General features: G+C 53.9%; 1 protein-coding gene across 1 annotated transcript in view; it reads right to left on the bottom strand.

The window, feature by feature from the left end:
* LOC142452521 (copine-5-like) overlaps positions 1 to 12858 on the bottom strand; it is a 55829-nt gene that overhangs the window by 32587 nt on the left and 10384 nt on the right. Inside the window, exons 2-3 of the mRNA XM_075553802.1 lie at positions 6810 to 6850; positions 6078 to 6124 (exon numbers count right to left, since the gene is read on the bottom strand). Of these exons, the coding sequence (XP_075409917.1) occupies positions 6078 to 6124; positions 6810 to 6850 (88 nt within the window). The remainder of the gene's footprint in view (positions 1 to 6077; positions 6125 to 6809; positions 6851 to 12858) is intronic.

Here is a 12858-nt window from a genome sequence, read left to right as displayed (position 1 = left end):
CTGCACAATTGGAAGACTCACGGCAGCAGGCCGGACGTGTCGGATCGGTGTATGTTCTGCTGTGCACGTGCTCAACAACAGCAGCGACAACACAAAATCCATTCTGCATCAAAGCAAGCAACCAAGAAAACCCCATGGAGCCGTTCGACTCCAGCACACTCGGACGGTCTCGGAGAGTTGGTCCGGACCCAACAGTAAGTGCTGATACATCATCCCATTACATGTGTGAAAATAAAAGGCCCAGAGAGGTTCAGAGGCTTGCTTGTGGCTACACAGCCAGAAAGGGGTGGGGCCAGGAAGGAAGCACAAATATATTCACCCCCCTCCATACACACACACACACACACACACACACACACACACACAGGTTGCCCCTCCACAGGTCTTTCCAGACTCTGTGTGTGTGTGCGCGTGCGCAGCGTGGAGAATCAGGGAGCCACATGGAGATCAGTCTCAATTACAGAATGTAATTAACGTCTGACCAAGCAGTGTCCATCTAGAGCGGCCCTTCCAGACTTTCATTAATGAATCGCTAAGATGTTAGCACATTCCCCTCACCTAGCTCGTATGAGGCGCTGTCAAAAGGCCCCCAACGTAATTAGTTCACTTAAGTGGCCTAAACGTTTCCCCGGCAATCTAGTTTACACGTTAATTGGCTTAGTGTCTTGGAGAAGGTGAAAATGTAAACCTTAATCCAGTGCCCATCTTGGACATACTTTCAGGACAAAGCTCGCCCTGTCAGGCCGCCTGCCTGTGAGGTGCTATTTCTGACGATTCCGCCATCCAGGGAACGTGACGTTCGGTGGTAAGGTTTGAGTTATGATGTTTCCCTAGCTATTCTTAACACGCAACCTGGGAGGGGTCTGGTGGGCTTCTGGCATAGGTCATTTCATGGACTGTGTCCCTTCCCACCACCACGTGTCTGTTAGTTTGTTGCCCGTGGTGACTTAGGTGCTGCTGGGACACTAGAAGCTATGTCACTGCATTTCAAGCATCAGCAGGGTGACCCAGAGCCAACAGGTCTCAGCAGACAGCTTCCTGGCCATGCAGAAGGAATGGGCTGTCCACTTCGGAGGAAGTGGCCACTGAAAGCTCTCTGGGCAGCATCCACCCATTGTCAGCTGTTTGAAGCCTAGTAACTAGAGGCAAGACATCGTCAGAAAGGGTGCCCGAAGATGAGTCGCTCGGGTCGGAAGTCACTCGGAATGTGACGGAGGTGTGACCCCTGGTGTACAGTCAGAAGCAGAGTCGGCCGTCGTGACTCGGATGGCCTCATTTGCTGATGGGCACGGCTCAAAACGAGAAGCCGCCGCCGCGAGATTCAATTGATAATCGGAACTTGGAAGGCACGTTGCATGAACCTAGGAAATCTGCAAGTTCTTAAAAGTGCAGTGGAACGCATGAAGATCGATATTCTAGGCGCCCGTGAACTGAACCGGAGAGGAATTAGGCATTTTGAATCAGGGACTCATGTGGTTTACTGTGCCAGGAATGCCACAAGCAAAAGGAATGGTGTTGCATTCCCCGTCAAAAGGGACATTGCAAGATCTACCTTGGAGCACAATGCTGACTGTGAGATAGGATCGGCACACAAGGAAATCCAACCAACACAACTACTGGCCAAATGTATGCACCAACCACTATAGCTAGTGATGCCAACACTGAAGAACTCTTCACCTTGAGCTTGATCAGACACGCAATCGAGGTGCATTGATAAGCCTGGACGATTGGAAGGTAAATGTTGGACATAAAGGGAAACGGACCAAACAAAAACCCAACTCCCTGCCAGTGCATCAGTGTCAACGCTAGCCACCCTGTCGGGTGGGGTGGACCCGCCCCTGTGGGTTTCCGAGACCGGAACTCTTCCTGGGAGTGGAAAGACCTGCCTTTCTCCCACGGCGAAGCTGTGCTTTCAGCCTGCCGGCCTTGTGGCTAGCAGCCCAATGTGTCAGTGGAAGGGACAGCAGTTGGAAAATAGGGTCTTGGTAAGAGAAACGAAAAATATGGTAGATGTGGAAAAGTAATACGGAGGGGAATTACACAAGGGGAGGATTGGAGGTGCTCAAGAGGACCGAGGTCAGCTCCGCAGGCCGGGGAGGCAAGATGTGCCAGGAGGATGCAGCTGGCCAAGGGAACATCCGGGGAGGAGCGCTCCGGAGCGGGAGCAGCCAATGTCAAGGCCTTAAAGGCAGGAAGAGGCCAGTGTGGTTGACGCGGCGTCAGGGAGGGTGTGAGTGGAAGGAGGCAAGATCAGTTAAGGAAAAGAAGGGAGGTGTGCGGGACCTGCTTGAACATCACAGGACTGTGGTTTTGTGAGATGAGAGCCATCGGTTGGCTCGGAGGAAAGGAAGTACAAAATCTGACTGGAGTGTTTAACAGGACTCCTGGAGCTACTGGTCGGGGACTGTGGAGATACTTAGGAGGCCCTTACCACCCCTAAAAGTCTCTGTTAACCCGAGAGTGGGCCCTTTAGCCTACACTCCCCCCATACACTCCATCATGCGGGTCCCTTAGCCATCCCATGGCCCCAACGCTCAGCACATTGGTATGAGCTAGTGCAGTCACCAAGGCCCTTTCAAGGCCTCCCCATCCAGAGGTTTTCCCAGGACAGTGCCTCCTGTGTCGCTGGGTGTGTGGGAAGCAGACCACCAATTGCTAACTCATTCACTGGGCTAAGGCCTGATGGGCTGAAGAGTCAGGAAATGAATAAGCCTAGGTCTCTACTCTCCAGAGTGCAAGCTGGTGGACGGGAGCTTCTCTCTGACTGTACACCAGGGGTCTGAACTGAGGATGGCCTGGGCCAGTGCAGGGCATCATGGGATACCTCCCACCGAGCAAAGGCCTCAGGGCATCAAGGCTGGGTGTGCAGGGTGAGCAGGGAAGCTTCCGGGGCAGGGGGTACGTACAACAGGCTTGGAGGCTGAGGAGAGTTTCAACAGGCAGGGAGGAGGCCTGAGGAAGGCCATCGTGAACTGCTGAGCTTGCCATTTACAGCCCTACCTGGGGCACTGTGCCCCCCAGAACTTCTGCTACGCTGCTCCCTAAATTGTGGAAGCAGTTCTGGAGTTGGGTAAGGGATCGATTGATGTCAAAATATTGGCAAAGACTAGATTGCCTTGATGAGGAGATTTGTAGAATTAGACTCTGTAAAGCTGATTCTGGAGCGGGATCAGAGGAGAGTGGTGAGAGAGCTGTAGAGAAAGGCGCTGTCACCTTAGAGAATACACATGGTGTCAGCAACAGGGGGTTGCTAGAGATCTGGACATTCACTGTGCCCTAAGGAGGCCTTATTGAAAAGAAAAGGATACGCGCGTGATCGGACAGGAACGTGATACTTTTTATAGTGTCAAAACAAAACAAACAGAAAACGTGTCTGAATGATGTTCAAATATCTGACGGAAGGCAGACCGTGTATGTGATGAACTTGGATATCTGGCTGATGAGATTTCTAAGCAAGAGCTCAAAGGGTCCAGGTTTCCTTCCGGTCACTTAGGAGTAAAATTCAAGAGGAGGGAGATCTTTAAATGATCTGCGCAAAGTGAAAACAGAACCTAAAGATTTGGATGAGGCTGTGAGGCAAACTAAGGATGCGTGTGCTCGGATTTTCACCGGGGACATGGCTACACAGACCTGGTTAAAGACAGTATGCCTCTGACTGATGCATCTAACCAATTACCACGGCAGAAAACCTGTCAGCTCAGACTGAAGGGGACAGAGAGAGAACACCGTCTGCCTCTTGGAATTCTCCAGAAAAACGAACCATCTCTGGAGCAGGTCAGCGATCAGGAGAGCTGTAGGAAGGCGGACAGGAAGCAGAGCTGCCGGGGCTCCAGAGGGTGGGGTCACAGCCTCTGGGACCATGGCCTCCTGGATCTCAAAGGGCAGGACCCCAGCTCTCTAGGTTTCAAAGATAGACATTCAACAACTTGGCTCCAGAGTGTGGGTCTGCCAGTCACAAGTGCCACAGGGATGGGACCACTGCCCCAAGTTCAGGCTGTGGGGATGCCATGGCCAAGAGGCAGAAAAATGGAGCCTGCCAGGTTCAAGGGGAAGGGATGCCTCTCCTCTCAGCCTTGGGCTCCCTGAGCGTAGGAATCATTCTTCCTATCTTTTGGTCTCTTCCTAAAAAGCAGCATGAACAGGATCCTGCCCTTCCCATACCTTCCTAGCAGAGTCGGGTGTAGACCTGGAGGCTAGAAAGTCAAAAGGGACCAACACGCTCAGCATATTTCAAGCAGAAAGAACTGAAGAAAAAAAAAGTCAAGCCTCGAGCGGCAATATTGAAGGGTTCTATGAGCAAAACAAGAGACATTTATTCCCCTAAAGATTTACTGTCCTGGAAATCCACTGGCGCAGTTCTGTGCTGCCCTATAGGGTGGCTATGAGTCAGAATTGACTCGATGGCTGTGGGTTTTGGTTGAATGGCCTAAATATTAAACAATGCAGGCGGCATCAAAAGAAGGCAAAAGGAATACACAGAGTCAATGTACCAAAAAGGATTGGTTGACAAACCCCGCGAGCCCACACAGCAGTGGCACTGAAGTGAGAAGTCTACACTGTACTGAAGGCATTAGTGAGAACCAAGGCTTCAGGCACGGACTGAGCGCCAGCTGAAATGCTCAAACAGGCTGCGGATGAAGCACTAAATGCATTCGGCTGCCTCTGCCAATGCTGTTGAAGCTAGCTCGCTGGCCAGCAGACTAGAAGGATCCAGACTTGTGCCCATTCCAAAGAGAGATGACCCAACGGAGGTTGAAAATTGTTGAACTGTATCATTGATGGTGCATGCCAAATAACGTACTGCTGAAGACAATTACAAACTGGTGGCAGCCGCACATTGGCAAGATGCTAGAAGTTCAAGCTGGATTCAGAAGACCCCGTGTCACAAGGGATATTGCTGCTCACGCCAGATTGGCAGCAAGCTGAGAAGACCAGAAAAATGTTTACTTGTGTTTTATTGACTACACAAAGGCACTCAACAGCGTGGATCATAACAAATTGTCGGTTATGAGGTGAACTCGTGTGGAACCTGTCCATGGGTCAAGAGGCAGGTGCACCAACAGAACAAGGCAATACTGCGTGGTTAAAAGTCAGTACAGGTGTGTGTCAAGGTTGTAGCCTTTGACCATTCTTATTCTGTCTGCTGAGCAGGCGTTCCAAGAAGCTATATTACATCAAGAACACAGTTATCAGGATTGGAGGAAAGCTGACCAACAAGCTGAGATACGCAAGTGACACAACCTCGAAGCACCTATGGTTGAAGATCAAGACTGCAGCCTTCGGTATGGATTTCCGCTCAATCTAAAGAACACCAAACCATGCTCTGACCACTGGCCCAAGAGATCATCACATCATGATACATGGAGAAACGTCAAGGGCAAGGACAGTGGTCAAGGGCTATCGCTTTATTTGGATCCACCATCAATGCGTATGGAAGTCGCCGTCGAGAAATCAGATGACATCCTGCAGTGGGCACTTGGGTTCCCCGAAGCCTCTTCAAAGTGTGGATGAGCCACTTTGAGGGCAGAGGTGTGCCCGGTACAAGCCACGGTGTTTCACTCACCTCTGCGCGGCAGGTAGGCGATGAATAAGGAGCACGTGGGAAGAATGGTTGCGTGTGGTTTGCGGTGCTGGCAAGGGACACTGAGAGCCCCGTGCACGGCCAGCGCACACCCCCCTCTTGGAAGGATAGTCAGAACAAGGCTCTGGAGAAGCGAGGCCGGCAGTCCTTTGTCTCACATACTTTGGGCCTGTTGTCAGGGGAGGCCAGGTGCTGGAAAAGGACCTCAGACTCCGGACAGGAGCAGGTCAGTGGAAACGAGGGAGACCCTCGGGTAGAGGGGTTGACACAGAAGCTCTGATATGCACCGGTGCGGGACCAGGCAGTGTTCGGGGCTGTTGGACACAGGGTCACCGTGAGTTGGAACCGACGCACCAGCGCCTGACAACAGCCCCAGCAGGGTGAAGACGCTGCAAGTGAGAACCCGGTCAGGACGGAGTCCCTCCGGACCTGGGAGACACACAGGCAATCCGGGCCAGGCTGGCCTTTCCAGGGTCCAGAAGGGGGCGGTACATACCTCCCTCCATTGCTTGTTCTCCATTCCTTGAGTATACATGACGCACACTGTGGGGAGAAGAAAACAAAGGGCTCAAGCCACAGATCCAGACAAAGCCGGGCTCCCAATTGGGGTGGCCCCATGGGGAAAGGGAGGGGGTGTTTCCTGAAGGGTCAGGGGTCTTGGTGGGCAGGTCTAAGAGGAAGACACACACACACACACACACACACACACACACACACCATGCGTAAGCTATGAAGGTCTAGATGCATCAATTAACCCAGAGAGGTTCAGCATCAGCTCTAGAACACGGGTGCATTTAGGAGGAGGACGCCCCGAGGTCACTACTTGTAGGCAAGAGCAGGTAGACATTTGGGTTGAATGGAGAATGAGAGGGGGCGGGGCAGGGGTGTGCGGAGTGGAGGGACAACTGAAGCCCAAAGTGTCCCTTGAGAAGACAAAACGGCTTCCTGAGGGAAAGATCTACAGCCCTACTTGACTGAGAGGGAAACTGATGTCAGGGGAGGCCAAGAAGCTGCTGTCAAGGCTTCACAGAGCAGGGAGTCCGACGGGACGGGGCAACGCCTCCCCGGCCCACTGCTCTCTCTCTGGGCATCAGCAGGGAGCACATTAAACAGGGGCCGTGCCCAGCAGTGAGGGAGTGCCCAGGCATTGCTGATGTTTTCACCGGGCCGTTAGTCAGCACGTCAGCACGGGTACCTTTCCTGTGATTATTGTCAGAGTAGGACTTACGTGGGTCAGACTTGGAAAACATGTCTTTGTCCAAAAGGTTCCTGAAAGAGGGAGAGAGGCGGAGTTAGCCGGGAATCCTGCCACCGAGCCCAGGAGGCTGCCTCCGGCCTGGCCGTGAGCAAAACAGGAAGAAGAGGAATCTTTGGGGGCTGGCGTTTTATTAGTCTCTCATTAAAAGCCAGCACTGGGTGGTGGCTGGAGGTTCCTGAGTGCAGTCTTCTTCAGGTGGGGGTGCACTTCTCCCTTCCACCCCCACACCATGACCACACGCCCTCCCTGGGCCCCAGTGCCCAGGCACCCGTGGGCCCTCACTTTGGCTCCATACCCTGGTCAGCCCAGCATTTTAGCCCCTTCTAGAAATTTCCCTTTAACCATTTGTTTGTGTGTGTGGGTTTAAATCATTTTATTGGGGGGCTCGTACAACTCTCATCACAATCCATACATCCATCATGTCAAGCACATTTGTCCATTTGTTGCCCTCATCATTCTCAAAACATTTGCTTTCTACTTGAACCCTTTGTATCAGCTCCTCATTTCCCCCCTCCCTTGCGAACCCTTGATAATTTATAAATTATTATTATTTTGTCATGGCTTACACTGTCTGTCGTCTCCCTTCACCCACTTTTCTGTTGTCTGCCCCACAGGGAGGGTATGTGTGTGTTTTTAATCCAGCCATCCAAATGTGTCCACCCAGTGTCCTCTGCTCTCCAGATTCGTCCCCCCGCCCCCCCATGTGGGAGCCGCTTATCATTTAAGCAGGATCCTCCTTGAAAAGGCCTCAGCTAACGAACAGCCTGGCCTTCAGACTTGACAATGACAGAAGTGCTATGTGGGGACGAAGGTCTTTGAACACCTATCCGCTGACTCCAAATGCCAGAGTGACACGGGGCCCTCAGGAGCCTCCCCTCCCTGTCACTCAAGCCCAGTGACGGGCCAGGCAGCACCTTAGGGTTTTGCCAATATCAGCTCCCAGGTCTCCCACTGTCCTGCAGGATGGCAGTGGAGCAGGGATGGCCCCAATTCACGGATGCGGAAGCTGAGGCACAGAGAGATCATGCCACAGGGACTTGCCGCTGTCAGGAAGCAACCCAGCCTTGTAGAAAGTCACAGTCCAGAGGGGAAGTGACTCATCCCCTGGGAGCCTGTTTCCTCATCAGCACGATAGGATCAGGCTTGAAGGTTGAAGATGCCCCACCACACCTCCAAAATACACCCCTCGCTTCCACGGGCATCTGCTCCCCTCCTGAGGGTCACCTCTGAGGGGACGTCTGCACAGGATCCCTGAAGTTCCCGCAGGGCCTGTGCAGGATCGCATCTTGTGTTCACTCGCTCTACCCCCAGGCACGAGGTCCAGCGCCCCCATGGCACCCTGCGACCCCTGCCCTCATGCTCCCTCTGCCCTCTGTAACAGCTATGACCTCCCCTGATGGGTAGTCCCAACCTTCTCAGCCTTGTCCCCCTCTCTCTCAGATGTTCCAAAAGGTCTGACTCCCACCACCCTCCAGGGGCCCCTGTGTCCCTCGAAGACCTTCTTTTCTCAGAGTAGAGGCAACACAATTGGGCTGGGCCACCTCCTGCTGACTAACCCCAAAGCTCCCAGCGGGCTGGGGTCCTCTGACCCACCTTCCCCTGGAGGCCCAGAGAGGGACAGGGATCGGCCATGCACAAGGGGGGTAGTGGGGGAGTTGCCCTGAGTCACCGAAGCCATCAGTAGCAACCCTCTGGACAGACAGCCAATCCCACTGCCCACACCCCTCCCTCATCCTGAGGTAGGAGCCAGGGACTGACAGACAGACTCACCAATGGACTATCAGGTGCAGCCACCACCTGCTGCCACCACAGGACATCCTCGTTCGCCTGAGGTGGGTGCTCACGAATCACATTCCAGGATCCCGGCCCCGCGCAAACTCCCAGCCACATCCCCGAGAGAGGACTCCCCAGTCAGTCTGAGGAGCCCCTCCTGAGATCTCTTGGCTCAGGGGCTTCTCCTTCAAAGTAGCTACCCTTCCCTGACCCTGCCTGCCCCCGCTCATGACAACCCCGAGACCTGTTCCCAGCCAGCTGTCACTTTGGAAACCATCTGATAAACCTCCGGGCCCACTGTGTAAGGTTCAGATGAAATGATATTCGAGGCAGCTTTGAAAAGCAGACAGCAGGGGCTACAACGGCAGGCCTGTTTTAGAGGCTCAATCACAAGGAGGTGGGCTGGCCCATCACTCCCCCGCCCGAAATGGCTAGGCTTGAGGGCAGGGGTATCTGTCTTGATTTACACGATGGACAAAAACCATTCACCCCAAAGAGGACATTGAAGGAGGGAACTTGAGACGTTTGTGAGATGCTGGAAAGACATCGTGTGTGTGTGTGTGCGTGTGTCTGTGCGTGGTGTATCTTATCTTCAAGCAAGAGAGCTTTTCTTATCCCTGTCTGCCTCCCCGCTGGGCCAGAGGCACACAGCTGAAATAATAGAATCCAGCCACCTGGCATCTAGACAGTTCCCTGCCCAGTGTCCTTAGAATGCTCCCCGAGCCTGAGGGAATGGGTCCCCTGACCCCAGGGTAGGGCACACGCTCCCCAGGGACTCTCCCCAAATTACCCTCCCCATTCTTGAACAAAAGACCTGGTGGCACAACGCGGGTCAAGCAGTACGTTGCTAACTGCACTATCAGCGGTTCAAAGCCACCTGCTGCTCTTCTAGAGAAAGGTGAGGCCCTGCTTCTATACAGACGGACAGTCTCAGAGTCCCTAAAGAGCGGTCCTACCGTCTTCCAGGGTTGCTATGGGGCAGGGCCAACTTGACGAGGGTAGATTTGGCTTGGGGTGATGCTGCTAACCCCTGTATGTCAGGCTGACTCTGAATCATAGGGACCCCTGTCCTGCAGGGTACAACTGTGCCCTGCAGGTTTCTCCTGCCTGTCGCCTTTGGGAAGCCGATCACCAGGCCTTTCTTCTGAGGTCCCTCTGCGTGAGTTTGAACAGTGAACCTTTGGTTGGCAGCCACCTGCTGAAGTCGCTCTCTGCGTCCGTCACCCAGGGATGTCCCCTATCCTAGGCCCATGCAAATCCTCCCCATTGAGCCTGACTTCCTTAGACCCTGGTGATAAGCATTTCTTCTTTTCCTCCCCTGGGCTCTAAACACAGTAAGCCCCACATTACTATGCTCATGCTGGGCTGCCGGGACTGTGGGTGCCCGTCTCCCACACTGGCTGCGCTCTCCTCCCGGGCAGGGACCCCACCTCTGCCACAGGACCCCCAGTGTCTCCCTCGGAGCAGGGTATGGCCAGCTCGATGGAGGAGGAAGCCTCCCCGTACACTTGGTTGTGAGAACTTGGGTTTATATCCCAGTTTTTCCGCTCCACGGGCTGCGTACACCTGGATCGGTTACAGGCCTTCCTCGTGCCTCACCAAACTGACTGCAGGGACCCTAGAGGACAAGGTTGGAACTGCTCTGGCAAGTTTCAGAGACTGAAGGTTTCCAGGAGCAAAAAGCCCCGTCTTTCTTCCGCAGAGCTGGCTGGTGGTTTTGAACTGCTGACCTTGAGAACGGTACCACTGCCCCACCAGGGCTCCTCCTCCTATGGAAAGTGGGGCTAAAATCAGTTCCTTCCTCGGGACTCCTTTGGGGATTCGATATTTGGAACTCTTGGGACATAGTGGGCTTGCAGTCACTGAGCAAAGCAGTCCTTCTCCTGGGTGACACTTGGTGACAAGAGAGAGACCGGAAGGTGGAGCAAGTCTCTCCATCCTGGTGGACCAAGGGAGCCCAACACGCACACCCTGGGCCCCATTCTGGAGAGCCTGTGGGATTCCTGTGGGTTGGGTGGCTGAGAGCAGCCCCCCTCCACTCATCCTAGTTGGGTTCTTCCACAGCATCTGCCTCCTTCCCCCACCCCCATCTCAGCCTTGAGGATGCTGCCCACTTTGCCCAGGTCCCTGCATTGCTCTGCCCCTCTCTGACCCCACTGGCCCGTTTCCATCCCACACCCCAACTGTCTGTCCTGACGGGAAGCTCAGGGCCTGCTGAGCCTTCTCTCCTGCGGCCTTGGGGTGACGGGGCTCCAATTGTGTGGGACTCACTCCCGCCCCCAGTTGTCGTAACACAGGTTGTGTAGCTTGAGGACAGGGCCTAGAAGCTCTATCCAAACAAGTGACCGCTCTCTCATCCATGGTCTTTCCGAGGGTGTCTTTCTGAGGGTGTCTCAGCCAGACACCCCAGGCTGAGTCTCAGGGTCTCATCATCTTCACTTTCCCCTGCAACCCTCGAAGGCTCGTTACAATGTAAAGCACATTCCCTGTGATCCTCTCCCGGACGCTTCCCCTGAGGCCCAGAGACGGTGAGTAATTCTCCACAGTCACACAGACCATGAGAAGCCCTGGCTTAAAAAACAAAACACACCCAAATAAAAGGGCTTAAGTGGAGAGCAAATGCTTTGAAAATGATTAGGGCAAAGAATGTACAGATGTGCTTTATACAATTGATGTATGTATATGTATGGATTGTGATGAGAGTTGTATGAGCCCCTAATAAAATATAAAAAAACAAAACCCCCAAATAAATAAAACACAACAACGAAAAAGAAGCCCTGGCTTGAAGCAGGGCCTGAGCCGAGGGCGCACGGATAAGACCAGATCACAGGTGCTTCCTCTCCCCATTCTGTCTGAACCTTTTGCTTCCCAACAGGCCAAAAAAACCCTCACCACCTCCCCCCCCCCCACCCCGAAAGAGCACAAAAACCCTTAAGCTGTCTGAGTGGCAGGCTGGAGCTGGGCTGCTTTTGTTCCCTAAATGAAGGCCAGGGAAGCAGAGCTGAGGGCCCCTCTCCTTCCCGCTTTCCCCAAGAAATCATTTCCAATTCAGCAGCGGTGGGAAAAGGACCATCCGTCCGCTGGGCCACGAGGTTAGGAGTTTCTGAGGCCCCAACCAAGGAGAGAGAGCATTGGGAAGGCAGAAATGAGACTGTCTTCGGAGGGGGGAGACACAGCCCTGTCCTGGGGGTGGGGGAGGGATGGGTGAGGGCGGCTACAGCCCTGCCCTCGGGGAGCCCCAGATGCTACCCTGAAAGAGCCCTCATCTGTGGGGAGACACATTAGTCCTTGGGGAGCTCAGACTGGGTGAGTGACCACCGCACCTCCCTGCCATACAGAAACAATGCCCAGCAGGACTGCCTGGGTGCACCAGCAGGGTCCCTGGCCACACCTTCTCCCCGCCCACCTTCTCCCCACCTTCTCCTTGAGCATCGGAGGAGATGCCTGTAAAGCATCCACCCTCGCAGCTATTTCTGAGCCAGGGGTCCTTAATGGAGGCAGACCCATTAAGGGAAAGCGTGGATGTCGCTACATCTAAACGCATCCTTTCGGAGAGCTTTCAGTAGATCTCCAACGCGGTTTATAAAGTCAAAAAGGTTAAGAAAAGATGTTCTTTTCCCTTCTCAACCACCTGCCCTAAGCATCCCTGCCGGCGGGCATCCAGTGCGCAGGCGAGGGAGGCCTGGCGTGGCTGGCTCAGAAGCCCGGTTCGGTTCGCCTCTTCTGGCTGGATGACCTTCAGGCAAGTCCCTTCACCTTTGTGCGCCTCAGCACTGCCATCCGGGCAGTGGGGGGGGGGGGGGGGGAGGGTGCGAGCGCCGCCCCTGCAAGGTTTCCTCAGTAATGGAGAGAGTTTATATGGACACCAATAGACTTTCTGAGGAATGAACAAGCATTTATTTATGAGCCCTGCTGGCGAAGTGGGTTGTGAGCTGAGCTGCTAATGGGAAGGTCAGCAGTTCAAAACCACCAGTTGCTCCCAGGGGAAAAAGAGGAGGCTTTCTGCTCCCCTAAAGATTTTTTAGTCTCAGAAATCCAGAGAAGCCGTTTGACTGTCCTGTAGGGTCGCTATAAATGGAAACGACTTGATGGCAGTGGGAGTTTGGGGTCGGTTTTTATCTGCAAAGCTGTTAAAACGGGGTCTGGCAGAGAGGAAGTTGCAGGACTAAGTGCTTACGAAGGGCCTGTGGAAATAGAGGTGGCACACACAGTCTTCCTTCCCTGCTCTGAAACATCTAGCTAGGGC

The sequence above is a fragment of the Tenrec ecaudatus genome, chromosome 7 (assembly GCF_050624435.1).
Source record: "Tenrec ecaudatus isolate mTenEca1 chromosome 7, mTenEca1.hap1, whole genome shotgun sequence".
NCBI lineage: Eukaryota > Metazoa > Chordata > Mammalia > Afrosoricida > Tenrecidae > Tenrec > Tenrec ecaudatus.
Note: the sequence above shows the minus strand (reverse complement) of the source record. Positions and strands in the feature narration are given on the sequence as shown.